The sequence below is a fragment of the Megachile rotundata genome, chromosome 9 (assembly GCF_050947335.1).
Source record: "Megachile rotundata isolate GNS110a chromosome 9, iyMegRotu1, whole genome shotgun sequence".
Classification (NCBI taxonomy): domain Eukaryota; kingdom Metazoa; phylum Arthropoda; class Insecta; order Hymenoptera; family Megachilidae; genus Megachile; species Megachile rotundata.
In genome coordinates, this window is record NC_134991.1 from 18,024,628 (window position 1) to 18,038,893 (window position 14,266).

Here is a 14,266-nt window from a genome sequence, read left to right on the forward strand (position 1 = left end):
TAACTATTATATAAAAGTTCATAGGAAAACTATATTTCTAAAATATTATTTATTTTTTACATAATTTGTACAAATCAGTTCAACAGAATAATTAAGGATTACATATTTATTTCTGATTCAGTATTTAAAATGTTCCATTCTTAATTATCTAAGAATTCATCGAATACAGTCGAATCTACATCTAAAACTATTTCGTCTAATGAAGGCCCTTGTTGCGTAACTGGTAATTCTAAAACGAAAATAAATTTTTAGCATCGAATAAAACAATATTCTTGTTCTTAAAATTTATTAAAACCTACTGGATATAGATCCTGTTTCTTTGTATTCCTTAAGTTCCTCTTTAAAGACTTCGTCGAATGTTTCTCTTCTTTCTTTCATCATTTTTTGCTGTTTAAGTTCATATTTTGATACTCTGTCAATATGTTCATTCGCTAATTTTGCTAAACATTAATATGTTCTTTATGTATCTCCTCTATATTAATAATACCTTTAATAATACCATTAATAATGATACCTTTAATAACATTTAACTCTGCTAGTTTCTTTTCTTTATATAAAGCCAATTGAAATCTGTGATCCAACTGTCTATTTTGTAAGTCCAACATTTCGTTCAAATCTTCTAATCTATATATAGCACTTTCTACTTCCTCAAACATTTCTTGCAATGTTCCTTTAATAATAATAAGAATTTTATATTAAATTTACATAGAAAAATACATTTAACGTGTTAGTACCTATTTGATCCATAAGTTCTTGTATCGCATTATTGAGTTTTGGAATATGAGCTAATATACTATTTAGACACATAATATTTTTCCATTCATTTTCAAGCTTTTCATAAATAGTTCCTATAAGTTTGTTAGCCTCTTGGGCTTTCCCTGCATTTTCCTCTGCCAACTCGTGCAATTCGTTCCATTCTAATTGAAATTTATGTAAGATATCTGCTCCAGCATTGTAATTAACATTCCTTATATTGATAAATTTTTTAGGTTTTGGATTTTCAACAATTGTCAATCCTCGAATACTAAAATAATAAAAATACGAGTATTCTAATTTTATATTTAATATCTATATAATGTTAAAGAAAATGTTACAAAAATTCTTTACCTAGCTGATATACTTTCTTGCACAGTTTGAAATTTATTGCGTAATGTACCAAACATGATTATAAATTATATTATTTCCCTATTATTATATGACGCACCATTAACATACAATTAAATATATCTTACATGTAAATCATATGTTTTCAAACGAAGTATAATAATATTAATAACATATTTGCCATTGTTAAATCCATCACTGATAAATGATGGATTTTTAATAAGATATTACTTAGAACACTGTTGAAATATCAAATCAATTGTGAAGATAACCTCTTTCTGGAAATTTCTAACAATTCAATCATCTACGTGAATACTTTCATTAATATGTCGATATGTGCACAGTCAGTTTCTCAATGTAATCGTCATTTTATTAGAATGTCATTTATAAAATTGCGGTCGCATAAAGTAATGTCAAATGTTGTCAACGTACGTAACCAAATGAAATATTACAAAAGATTCGTTCTTCTTCACTTCGTTAAAGATTTTTAATTAAAACAGACGTATAAGTGATTCGTGTGGTTTTTAATTAAAATATGTTGTTTGGTATTTCAAGTAAACATAACGTTTTGAGCAACTTTTTTGTAAGTTGGCAACATTGAATATTCCATTCGCATATACGTATATGTAGTATATATGTGTATATATGTACTATACATATGTGTGCGCGTATGTATATATATATATATATACGCATGTGTCTGTGTGTAATTATAGTTAATGAAACCTGGTAAACTATTAATAAATTTAATATCGATTGTCAAAAACAATATTAATGGTTATAATTTAATTATCATGATATTAATGTCTGATTTTTATATACCATCAATATCTATGTTAAAATATGTAATTTATGTATAACTATAAATTTTGAACTATATACACGTGTACTATGTTGCAAAAGTTTTACCGATTTATACACATAAAATATATGCGTTTACTGTTACATTAAAATGAAGCGTATTTGCAGTAAAGTACGTTACATATTATCGTCTGCTATTATATATACGGTAAATTAACATTTTTTTCTAATAAAATTAATTTAATATAATACATACATTTTAACAGAATATTTTTAATATGAAACAATTTGGCAACACCGCTAAAGCTTCACTCCCTCCCTCTGACAATATGACTGGAGCCTAGCAACCAGTGAGGTCAACAAACGAGGTCAAATTGCAAATTACCTGTGCAATAAAAAGCAGTAAATAACATTAATGGGATGAATTATCAAATTAGTTTTCATTCCTCTTAAATCAAGTTAATTAAAAAATTCGAATGAACATACAGCGTAGTAATTTTCGTTAGCATTACCCTTAAAATCGAACTAAAAATGTTGGATATTATTTTGGACTTTTTTAAAAGCAATAATTAATCAAATTACGATAAAATTACCAAAGTCTTAACTTTGTAGAAATTTCAAAATTCACACACCTGTAAAGCATGTTTTTAAAGGAAGCAGGTTAAATAAAACAATATCGCTTTACTATTTTTAAATCTGTTATATTTCAATACTTAACTTTCATTTTATATAATACGAATGATAATATAGTATATATAATTAAAAATAAGAAAGTGAAATTAAATTCTGTTTAGTATCTTGTATAAACGAAATATTTTTCGTATTCAAAAGCACATATGCATGTATCGGTAAAAACTAAAATGGTTGAAGGTATCACCCGTGTTGCCAAGTATGCCATTACTTTTATACTTTTCCGTTTTGAAAATGCTAATCAACGAACGTAGTAACAAAATTTAGTATCTATTTTGTATCTATTTAGATTCAAGTAATATAAAATATTCTAAACGATCATTAATTTACAGCAGGAAAATAGTAAATTTAAAAAATAATAAGCTATCTCATTAACGAGACCTTGAACGAGTTCGCGAAACGCTGTTAACTGAAGCCTTCATCGATATCTTTCTTTTTCTCTTCCTACCACACGTACAATGAGCATAACTTGAACAAGCCTGGTCAAGAGAGGATGGCGGATGAAGCTTAGAAAGTTGTGCGCAACTCGTGAAACCAGATTTGTGGGAGGTAGTAACGGAGAGGGAAGAGTAGTCAGGGATGTTGGGTCAACGTACGTATCCAAGTATCCCCTTTCTCCTTGCATCAAGTTAAGCCACTACTATATCGTGGTGAACTCGTCTTCTCCATAAAAGCGGTTACCTTTCTGCGCATACTAGCGCGACTACAGCGCATACTAGTAGGAATTGTTAACCAAAGGATGAGGACTTCGTGGTAGGGATGAAATCAATAGTTAAGTATTCCGTGGAACGGAAATATCAATCTACATTTCACCATTCAATTACTTAGTTCAGTTCCGTTCATTGAAATTACAAGGACAAAAAGTGGTCCAAAATAAATATAAAAAGATATAATTCTTTTATCCTTTCGATAATCTTCGATTATGTAATAGCCAATCGATAGCTGCACTAATCGTGTTTGATTCGAGGATCAATGGTTGATCTGTAATTGTTTCAACGTCACGATACTCAAAGCAAATATGTTAATACGTTATAACCAAGGAAAAAAATATTATTTCGGTACTCAATTTTTCGGTAACACATACAATACATCAATACGAAGTTCAGCGAACTAAATATATGTAGAATTTCCAAGTTGAATCGTTGAGTATTTGAATAGAAAACAGTGAAGAACCTGTTACGATCAATAGAAGCTACATTCGGCAATTTTCGACAAGTTCCGTTAAGTTCCCCTACTATATTCGTGCCTTTCGGCTTCCAACCATTCCTGCCACGCCTTGTTCACATACATGCACGTACATATGTATACATATTTCTCTGGCAAAACCGGTTATATTTCAGGTATATACGTTTTGATATTTGATTTTCAATTGAAAAACTATACTCGGAAAACTTTTTATCAACATTTCGATACAGGATATGATACGGTTCAATACAATAGGTTCAAACTTTAAATCGAACAAGATATACCCTCTTAACCCTACGTTATATAGAATACGAGCAATTATATCGAAACGAAAAGCCGCAAACTATAAAATTTATTTACATATATGTACATATATGTAAGTATATCGATTAATTCACGTCCATCTATTACTAAACCACAAACTTGTTCAAGATTTGAACGTATAAAATTGTAAGGATACATCAAATATCGGCATGATACTGTGCAATCCGCATATCCGTAGTATGTGCATACATATATACATATATGTCAGTTATGAAGCTATAAATAACCACGGCTGCAGAGCTTTTAAGCGCAATGGTTGACAGGCGGCAATTGGATAGTTAACGTTGACGATTTCGTTGGAGAATTACACGAACTGAGGGAAACCGTAGAACATTGGAGGGATAGTGAAGAGAATTGCAGGAAGAAGGGAGAGGTGTAGAAGTTAGAAAGAGAATAATGGATAACATTGGAAAAAAGAAAATAAGAGAATTGTTTGGTGGGAGCGGATTAGTAGGAGAGGTTTGTTCAGGAATACGAGGTAAAGGAAAGACGAAGGGAACTAAAAGAGAGGAAGAGAGAGAGAAAGAGGGAGCGCGCGCGCGAGACAGAGTCGAGTTGGTGCGACGATGTTCGAATTGCGCATGCGTCGATGGTACTTGCTATGAGCGGATTGGCTCCCTACTCATACTTGAGTGCACGGTTAGGTTGACTTAATTTCAATTTGGACTCCTTCTCTACTTCCCCCCACCCCGACGCACATCCCTGTCGGTTACTTTTGTTTTGTTGGGTTTCTGCTTGAAGGGCGTACGCGATAGCGTAATACATTCGCCGTGTATATTCCTGCATAACTAAAAAGCATGCAACGAGAGTGAACCCTCTGATCTTTGATAAAAAAAAATCAACGTTAGAAGCAAAGAGAAGCAAAGAAGAAGAGAAGAGGGGAGGGGAGGATAAAGGTGGTAATGGTGTGCAACGAAGGAGAAGTTACGAAGAAACAAACTGAAGAGAGGAGAGGGAAGCTCGACGTTTGTAGCAAATCGGCGCACGCTACCTTGCGCGCTCGCTTGTTCTTACAAAACAACGCATCTGAACACTCTGAACCGTCGCTGAACGCGCCTCAACAGTTCGGCACGAATTCACATTGAGTTGATTATCCTGTCCGACGCGCGGGTTTCATCGCGTCGCCGCCATATTGGCGGCTCGATATAACACGTACTAATAATAAGTTCAGATTGGATACGGTAGGCATCGCAGTTGACGCGCCGATTTTATCTTCGTTGAATATCGCTATTACGAACGTGTCGTAAACAACGCAGTGATCATGTCATAACTGTTGACAATCATACTTAACTATATGCGAGAGAAGCCGGGAAACTTTTATCGTTTATACGTATTGATAGTATATGTTGTTTTCTTTTTGATCTTATATACCAGCGGATGAAGCGTGACCGATTTTTAAATTCGAACGACGAATGTATAATCGATGTCGCATCAACGGTAATCAAGTAAAAATAAACTTAACGTTATTTTTACTTGTACAGTTAACGTTAACACACCGTTGAAAGTTTATTCAGAATTTGTTCAATCGGCCTTATTATCATGCAACGCATCGTTAGCAATTTTAAAAGCTAATGGACATTTCCCGATAACGCGGAATGAAACGGTACGATCTATGATCGCGGGACCGTTTAATCTTTTTCAGTGATCGAAAATTTCGTACACGTAAAAAATACATGTGAGCTGTTTACCAAAACGGATTATGTCGTATTTAAATGTTGACAAATATCTGTTTATGTCAAGATAAATCCTTGTTGCTGACTTTGTGACAATTTGCATTGTTAATAACAATGTCTGTAAGTATAGTAACATCGAATTAATTATGATAGTTGTGATATTGTTAATTAGTTACACGCGATATTTATATTGTATAATGATAAAAGAAAGTCAATAACTTTACTTACAGATTGGAAATGAACAATTCATTAGATCCAGATTTTGAAGAATTTAAATTTTCTGATCAGAGCAAAATTTGGAAGGACGATGCACTGGACGATATACAAAGATTTGGTATGTTCTTTCATGAAATATTGAATACAGCGTGATAAACAAACTATATTATAAAAATTAGGCGACATAACATCCTTAACCGATAGTATTAACGTTTAATTTGATACTTGCGTGCTATACTTTCAAAACTTAACATTCTATTCTTATTCGAGCAGAGATATAGCCTGTCTTAAAAGTACCAACACGTTTTATTTAAAGCATTAAAAAAAACTAAAATGTTTTTTCTTCTTTTTTTTTTTTATATCTTTGTATACCTGTCCTTTAAACATTTTTGCTCAAATTTTATAACTTTCGGAATGACTATTAGATGTCACAACTAAAAAACAGATAATTGTTTATAGGAACAGAATAATCGTTACAGAAATGAATTGAAGACAATTTAAAAAATAATTTATTATACGAGTTTATGTTTTTAATGTAAATTACTTAATTTAAAAATATTAAATCTTAATGTACATTTGCACAAATTTTATGCCCATTTAAAAAATGTAAATAACATTAAGGTTAACGTTTCTTCGAATTCCCGAGAAAAGGTTAGGATTTCTTCGACAGTTAATTATACAAAAGTGACATTATTAAATACATAAATTCGTCGATACTCAATGAACATAACGTAATTTATATTTTGATTTAATTTCAATGAAACATAAACTGACATGTCATTTTTACCATTGATAAAATGACAAAATACTTTACCGTATTGTAAAAAGATGTCTTTTCATTTTCAATATTTTTCTCCAATCGATTGATAAATTGTTCACTAATTTCGTCCATGAATCTAACTTACATAAATTAATATAATTTCTAACACCAGACAACAAAATAAGTTACCGTATCTGTAATGCGATGTAATTACGGGAAATTTATTTCTATATGAGCTACGGTATCAAGCATGGTAGGCTTCCCTAGGGAAAATGTCGATGTAGGGAAATGAAACCTCACTACTCGCTATAATAATCGAAAATTACCATACATTATGCTTAGTTTACACATATTCTTTATTCGAGCAATACGAATAGAGCATTGAAATATCAAAATTTCAAATCGTAATTTTATCGTTGTGTATATAATTAGGATTCTCGAATAATTGAATTTCGAATTAGAATTTTATCGGCATTCCAATATTAAAATATCGTTTTAAAAATATAATTTTACATTATTTAATACTAATTTTGAAAATATTAAGGTTAATTTACAAAATGACAGTTATAATTGTTAGTCGACAAATATTATGGGATTTAGTATTTAGTTAAATCATCTTAATAACGAGATAAATATCGAGTAAAAATATTACCGTACGAGTGGTGGGACCTTTCTTCTCTATATCGTAATTTTCTTCTAGAGGAGCCTATCGTATTTTGCGGTGTACATTATGGCGGGAACTTGCGCTAATATGAATTGAACCAATGATATTCATTCTTTAGGTAGTATCGATTGGAGAGTCCCGTTTTCAATTCTCGGCAAAAGCAAAGGCAATTATCTTGCTTACGCTAGGTTGTCTACTGCTTGCAACCATTTTGCGTGAACACTTGCTGTTGCTGCATATACATCGGCATCGATTGTTTACATCCGTTGTAACACGGGAAACGCGCGTTCGTGTACCGAGTAAACGAGAGCGAACCTTCGAAATAAAGAAGCGTATATGGATATAATCAATGTGTAACTTTGACAAACTGTAACGAGCATCGACACTAATTTAGTCCATTTGACAGAAGACACGAAAGCGCGGCAAATTAACGAGTCAACAACTTTTTCGAGGTTTTTATTCGAAAAGGTGGTTAGATGCTTTAACTTTGTGTTAGTTATCTGTTTTTGAGCGCTACATAAATATTGTTTTCTTAATGCGACGATGTTAATACTTTGAACGATGTGAATGTGTTGTAATTACTGGGATATTTGATTTCAGGTGAACATATAGATGATCAAAATTCAATTTTTTCTTTACAATTTCCATTGTTAAATTGCGAAATTTGTAGTAAACAGTTTATATCAAAAAAACAGTTACGTATTCACATATATACACACTTAGGAAGACCACGTATAGTTTTGAAAAGAATTGCAAATCTGAAAAGTGTTAAAAGAAAATATAGTAATACGTATTGGCTAGATCCAGGGAAAAAGGGTTCTTTGAAACTGACATTAAAAAAACAAACATTTTGCGATTCACTGAAACTTACGCTTAAAAAATCATCCGAATCTGAAGATTTTGCCGTTGTAAACACCAACATTAATCTGGGTACAGAAAATCATTGTCGGGAAGACGTGGCTGGGACTGAGGACGATGATCAAACGCGCGATAAAAATACAGAAAATTCAATTAATCGGTCATTCGAAAACGTGATGGTAGAGCAACAGGTATGTTCTAATAGTAAACATAACAAAAATTATGCAGCACAGTTTTATAAAAAAATGTTATCCTTAGGACGAATATGGGAACGTTAAGTTTAATACCCACGATCATAATCTATTGGAAGAAAATGATAGACCATCCATAGATATAAACGAGGGTGATTCGGGCGTAGGGAGTGATATGGCAAATCCATCCGAGAAAGAAGATCAAAATGTCGATGATCTTCAAAACACGGATCAATATGAGAATTCGGATAAAAGACTTTCTGAAACGGAAGATCACGAGGAATCGGATGCATTGGAGGCGACATGTCGTGAAACAATTGAAAACCTGAAAAAGCTTGGCGAACAATCTGGGTAATATCGCGTATTCGAGCACTCTTCATGGAGGAGATATCATTTGCTATGATTTGTCGTTTAATATTTCAGATCTAGGTCTATGAGTCAATTAATCGATAACTCAAATATCGAAGAGGACGATGACAGGCACGAAACGAATATGACACACGATTTAGAAGAAAATCCAGCTATTAATATTATTTCAAAGTCTTCTACGTTCTCCAATCATTCGACGAATTGTGGCGATAGCGAGGATAAAGGTGAAGAAACAGCGGAAAGCACGGCAGGTTTCAGTTGGAACCAGTTATCTACTAATTTGGCGAATAAAACTAACGAGGTTCCTAAAGAAAACGATGAACAGTCCGATCATGGCGGTGAGAGTAATATCGAGAATGCTGGATCTCTTTTACAGAACTTGATCGATCATCAAAGGCATAACCAAAATGAAACGTTATCGAATAATTTACCGTCTGAAACTGAATATGTTTCACTCGAGAAGTTAGCCGAGACTGTTAGCACGTGTCGCGTCTGCAACGAGAAATTCAAAGATATAGCTCATCTGGATGAGCATCGCAGCAAAGCTGGACATTATCAGTGCAATATTTCGGAATGTATTAATTTAATTTTTCACTCACCGTTAGAAGTGTCAATGCATAAAGCTCAAATCCATGGAACTCCTCTTTCACCGAGCGTGAGCCAATTGTCTCCACATTTGAATCCGAGTTCACCGCATTTGAATCAGAATTCACCCCATTTAAGTCAAACGTCTCCGCAATTGAATACGCATTCGCCTCATGCAACCTCTATGGAATCTCCAAATACGCCGAATTCACAGCAACTAAACAGAATTTCTCCATTAAATTCTCCTCATCAAACAAATTCGCCTACGTATAACGCAGTAGCTAATACTGGACAGCAGATACTACCGCCCGTTAATTTCGAGCAGTTACCTGCACCGGTACAACAGCTGGCTCAACAAGTGCAACGTATGCCACTCCCGCAAACGCAAATGCCTCCAAGTCTTCCACCAGGTGCTAATACAATGATCCCTGGCCCAAATTACTTTGTACAGCCACCAGGAAGACCTCCGCTATATAGGGTACCTGGTCCGCAGAGCATGCATTATCCTCCTCATATAGCACATCTGTATTCGCAGTATGGGCCAGGCCCATACCCGCAAATGACTGCACCGCCGCAAATGCATCCTCAATTGTCTCAACAAATTTCACGTGGAAGGTATCCTACCGTTGCACAAAGTAGTCGGCAAGTACTATTGATGAAATAAACACGAACATGTACTTACATATTGTTACTATACATATAAAAGTATATCATTACAATGATAAAGAATTGTCTAGAAAAAGCATTAAACAGTTTAATTTGCATTTATGTATTTGTAGGGCACCGCGGATTCCACAAAATGGATCTACTCCGCGGCAACGTATGAAACGTCCTTTACAACAAACGGTACAAGCGCAACAACAGAATAATTCTGCGATAAAACAGCGACGAATGGATGTTTTGTTACCAGACAGGAACGAAGACGCGGATTGTCACGTTATCGCTCAGCAAAAACGAAACGACGGTTTACCTGTTATACAAAATGTCCAAGGTGCTACCACTCAACAGTCTAGAAACGATTCTACTATACATCTGACGGATTCTATAACGCTCAGTGTTCGGCAACCAGGTACATTTCAATGTTCGCTCGAACATATTTTAATCAACGATGTAACTTATTATCGTTTCTTTGTTCGGGTTAAATACCTCTTCTAAGAATTAGTATCGATTTCGTATCGTGAATAAGAAAAATAAAATATAACTGTGAGCGGAAGAGTTGCAGATCGCAGAAATAAAAAGAAACATATTTTACTAATCTAAAGGTTCCGCTCCAGCTCAAGTGCAGAATACATCAGGTCCCGGTAGCAAGAAGTCTGATGCAAAGGCTGTGGCCAATGTACTAGCAGCCAGAGGTATTACTGTTACTCCAGCAGCAAATAAAAATAAATCAAGCGAACAAAACAAACAGCAGATACCTTCCCAGCCACAGAAGACTACACCTTCACAGCAGCCTTTAAATTTTACAGCGCTCACTCTGAATTCTGCTATTTCTATCATACCAGCTCATTCACAAAAAAAGCAGCCGGAACAGGGTCAGTTTGCTGTTCCCCAGAACAAACAGAATAAGACGGCCGTGAACGAAGTGGAAAGACCACCGAGACCACCTACCGTAGATTTAACGCAAGATGGCCCACCGCAAATGCCAGTAGTCAGGCGTGGTAGACCTCCACGGTAAAATATCTGCACAGTTAAATAATTGGCATTGCTCTAATATGGATTTATCGATAACAAAGATATCTTTAACCGTTGCAGAGCACTTCTTACTTGTCAGGTATGTGACAAAAGTTTTCAGAATCAAGAAATGTTAACGCAACACATGGCTACGCACCGTGCGCCTAGTAAACTGCTTCATAAGTGAGTAAATTTAAAAATATATTTCACACGATTATCCAAATAATAACGTATCGAATAATCTTTCTCATCAGATGTAATCTCTGTCCTGCCCAATATCCGACAGCTCAAGCGCTGTTGACGCATAAACAGGCGTATCATAAGGAAGTTGATACCGTAGCACAAAATGGTGGTGCAGAATTAGCGTTGCCGGTTGTAGATCTAAAATCTCCTCATGTGTTGAACAGATTATCAAATCTTGGTATACAGAGCTATATTCCGCTGTCGCAGCTTAGCGCTCAGACCGGCGGATATTTTGGTTTACCGATTATCACGATAGACGGTGCACGAAATCCTAATACTTGTAATTTAGGTGCACTTGGTGCTACATCTATTTTAAGTCTAGGCCCTCTTAAACACTTGTCAAACAGGTAACTGTGGACAATTTTACGTTTAGTCTATGTTTTTCTACTTTTTTTTACCCTAGTAATGAGTATCTTCGTACTTTTCATCGGTAGCGATCGCTTATCACGAGTATTACTGTTGTTGTCTATCTACGATAACCGATTATTCTTTTCTCTCTTCTTTTTTCGCTTTTTCGCTTTTTCGCTTTTTCTTTTCTATTTTCTGAATTGGCAAGCAACCGTAAATGGAATTTTTAATAATTCGCTCTTTGCACACTGACTCAAAGTAAATTCAACAGTTTTGTTTCTCCGTTACTTCGAACGTTTTTCTAGTTAATTCGTGTCGTAATTATTATTAGTTTATGTAATCCTAAAGCAATACAGTATTTCTAATAAGGATTGAAAAGGTGTTCGTGTTAATTTTAGAAATAATACAGAACAAGATTTAAAATACATAATCACTATGAGAAAATAGGATATCTGTATATGTCATGTATTATGAGAAAAAGTTTTTAATACGCTACTTAAAAATTGCGTGCAAATCGACGTCTCTATTAGTATATTTTTTTTAATAAAACCATCGGATAACAACTTATCTTCGAGAGTAAATATGCCGTACAGGTAAACTATGGTTCCAGGATATAGTGCCACGTTTTCATCGGCATAAAAGAGAAATCATATTATTATGTGTAACGTTTCAACTACGAAGTTGTATTAGGATTCTTATACGTGAGAATAGAAAAGAAAAAAGTTCGTTAAGCTTTTAAATTTTCAACGAATCGTATTGATTTTACTACGCGAAAATAAGTATTCTTTTAAATGAATATTAGAGAATAATGTCGCGTGAATTTGTATCATTTGAATCGCGTCGTGGTGCACTTTTTTTTTCAAATCTGATATACGGGGAACATGAATGTATGCGCTATGAAAATTACCGCTAATGTACCTAATCAGTAGATTCGTTTCGATTCAGAAGTACGATGTACGTTGGATACTTCAAAGAATTCCCCCAGATAGTAAGTGACTGTATAAGAAATACGTCATGTTGTTGAACCACGTCCGTTTTTTCAACGAGTTTATTACACGGAAAAGCGTGCAGAGTTAATACGATAAAAGCTACGAGAATTCATTATTTTTCTGTCGAACAATTTTATTTCACGGTTAGCAGATTATTACGACACGTGGCCGGTTGTAAATATATTTTGTAAAAAGAAAGGATTACAACTAAAAAAAGCATACGCTCGTTTATACGTGAAATCTTTATGAAGATACTAATAATTATGTAAGATTTAAATAGCCAACATTGAGTATAGTTCTTATATCACACGCAATTTTTTTATTTATTACCATTCCTGTTGAACATTGTTCTATGTAAATAATTATCATTCTTTGTGTACTGTCTATACTTTAAGTAAGCAATCCGTTCCGTTTAAATTATAAAAGGCGATAACGGTTACTAAAGACACAAGAACTGACTTAAAAAAATAACGATATTGTATATATTTGTATGATAATAAAAGAATGAAGTATATGATAATTTCAATTATATCTAGTTGCATAACAGCAGGGCATTACATTCTTAGTTCGTAACTGATGCTTAAAAGTTAAAGAAATTTCATTTTTCAAGTATTTTATTATGTTCTGAAATTTTGTTTATTAACCTTTTATTCTCGAGAGAATAAGTTGTATAATTTTAAGCGAAATAAAAGTATGTTTAAGTAACAATCAGTTTGTTGTCATTAGTCGAATAGCGTTTAATTGAATTATGTGGAATTAAAAACCATGCCGACGTTACCGAAAACATCATTTTTTATTTTTTATAATTGTCGAAAAGTACTTGTATTCCGCAAACCTCGTTCCTATTTGGTTCATAAAACTTATCTTTTCTATCACGGTGCTACTATCGGTCTAATCGGTCTAATGATTAATTACGAAACGATCGAAAGAGAGAATCGCGGTTTTCTGTCAAATTAGTGTTCTCGTTGCTTCGTTGATACTTGGAAATTTTTATACGGGCACGATGAAGTCTGAAAAATTAGTTTGCAATGAACTCAAAGCTTTACATTCTACAATTTAAAGTATTGTACTTTATGGCCCTTAAAATGTTTTGCCATCTAACGGTAGAAGGTGGAACATAACGGAACTAAATATGAAATACTTTATCTCAACAAATGTTAATTCTCTCGACTTATTACGTTATTGCGTATTATAAATTGCAACATGAAATTATACCCAGAAGAACATAAATATTGCTAATTTTTACGAAAATTACCAAATTTTATTTCGTTAATTCCATCGTCCATCACTAGATGACTAAGGATTTCGAGGTTCACATAATACAATTTTTTTACATTTTCAAATATGATGTTTCAAACTTAATGTAAAGCTATTTTTCTCACTATTCCCAGCTTATATTAATTATCAGCGGACATCGACAATTTCGTTTTAGTCGATGAAAAAAACGCAGTTTTTTAATTTCGTCAATTTCGAGTTCGACCGTTAGATGGCTTTAGCGGTACTATTCTCAGATAGCGCGCGTAAAAATATAAATTTCAAAATTCATATATTTTCAAGTTTTTTTAGATAATATCTAGACGATAAATTATGCTTTG

At 33.6% G+C, this 14,266-nt stretch overlaps 2 protein-coding genes and 1 long non-coding RNA gene across 8 annotated transcripts; 1 reads left to right on the forward strand and 2 right to left on the reverse strand.

The window, feature by feature from the left end:
• Positions 1-30: 30 nt before the first annotated feature.
• Dysb (dystrobrevin binding protein dysbindin) lies at positions 31-7,033 on the reverse strand. Of its 3 annotated transcripts, none has more exons than XM_012296387.2 (5): positions 6,808-7,033; positions 735-1,024; positions 515-670; positions 300-440; positions 31-229 (listed from the first exon to the last, which is right to left on the reverse strand). In XM_012296387.2, exons 1-5 carry the CDS (start codon positions 6,831-6,833, stop codon positions 141-143), a joined length of 702 nt encoding a protein of 233 aa, XP_012151777.1. In that variant the 5' UTR covers positions 6,834-7,033; the 3' UTR covers positions 31-140. The 3 variants fall into 3 exon arrangements, with proteins under 3 accessions (XP_012151777.1, XP_076391631.1, XP_003707925.1); XM_076535516.1 differs by lacking the exon at positions 6,808-7,033 and adding an exon at positions 1,233-1,726; XM_003707877.3 differs by lacking the exon at positions 6,808-7,033 and adding an exon at positions 1,108-1,249.
• LOC100880584 (uncharacterized) lies at positions 2,690-13,191 on the forward strand. 4 transcript variants are annotated; one of them, XM_012296384.2, is made up of 10 exons: positions 2,690-5,897; positions 6,008-6,111; positions 8,018-8,466; positions 8,534-8,817; positions 8,890-10,062; positions 10,200-10,489; positions 10,683-10,772; positions 10,887-11,091; positions 11,173-11,274; positions 11,346-13,191. In XM_012296384.2, the coding sequence occupies exons 2-10, from the start codon at positions 6,015-6,017 to the stop codon at positions 11,683-11,685; spliced, it is 3,030 nt and encodes a 1,009-aa protein (XP_012151774.1). In that variant the 5' UTR covers positions 2,690-5,897; positions 6,008-6,014; the 3' UTR covers positions 11,686-13,191. The 4 variants fall into 4 exon arrangements, with proteins under 4 accessions (XP_012151774.1, XP_076391561.1, XP_012151770.1 ...); XM_076535446.1 differs by having other exon boundaries at positions 10,695-10,772; XM_012296380.2 differs by having other exon boundaries at positions 10,683-11,091.
• Positions 13,040-14,252, reverse strand: LOC105663952 (uncharacterized). The gene is made up of 2 exons (XR_001097321.2): positions 14,006-14,252; positions 13,040-13,681 (listed from the first exon to the last, which is right to left on the reverse strand). It is a non-coding gene; the product is annotated as an uncharacterized LOC105663952 (long non-coding RNA).
• Between the last annotated feature and the right edge of the window lie 14 nt (positions 14,253-14,266).

Coding starts and splice junctions, on each gene's coding strand:
- Dysb (XM_003707877.3), bottom strand. CDS start 1,163: ATGTTTGGTACATTACGCAATAAATTTCAAACTGTGCAAGAAAGTATA. Junction 1,025..1,107: donor CAAGAAAGTATATCAGCTAG/GTAAAGAATTTT, acceptor TTATTATTTTAG/TATTCGAGGATTGACAATTG. Junction 441..514: donor AGAGTTAAATGTTATTAAAG/GTATCATTATTA, acceptor ATTAATGTTTAG/CAAAATTAGCGAATGAACAT.
- LOC100880584 (XM_012296380.2), top strand. CDS start 6,015: ATGAACAATTCATTAGATCCAGATTTTGAAGAATTTAAATTTTCTGAT. Junction 8,467..8,533: donor ACGTGATGGTAGAGCAACAG/GTATGTTCTAAT, acceptor TGTTATCCTTAG/GACGAATATGGGAACGTTAA. Junction 11,092..11,172: donor AGGCGTGGTAGACCTCCACG/GTAAAATATCTG, acceptor TAACCGTTGCAG/AGCACTTCTTACTTGTCAGG.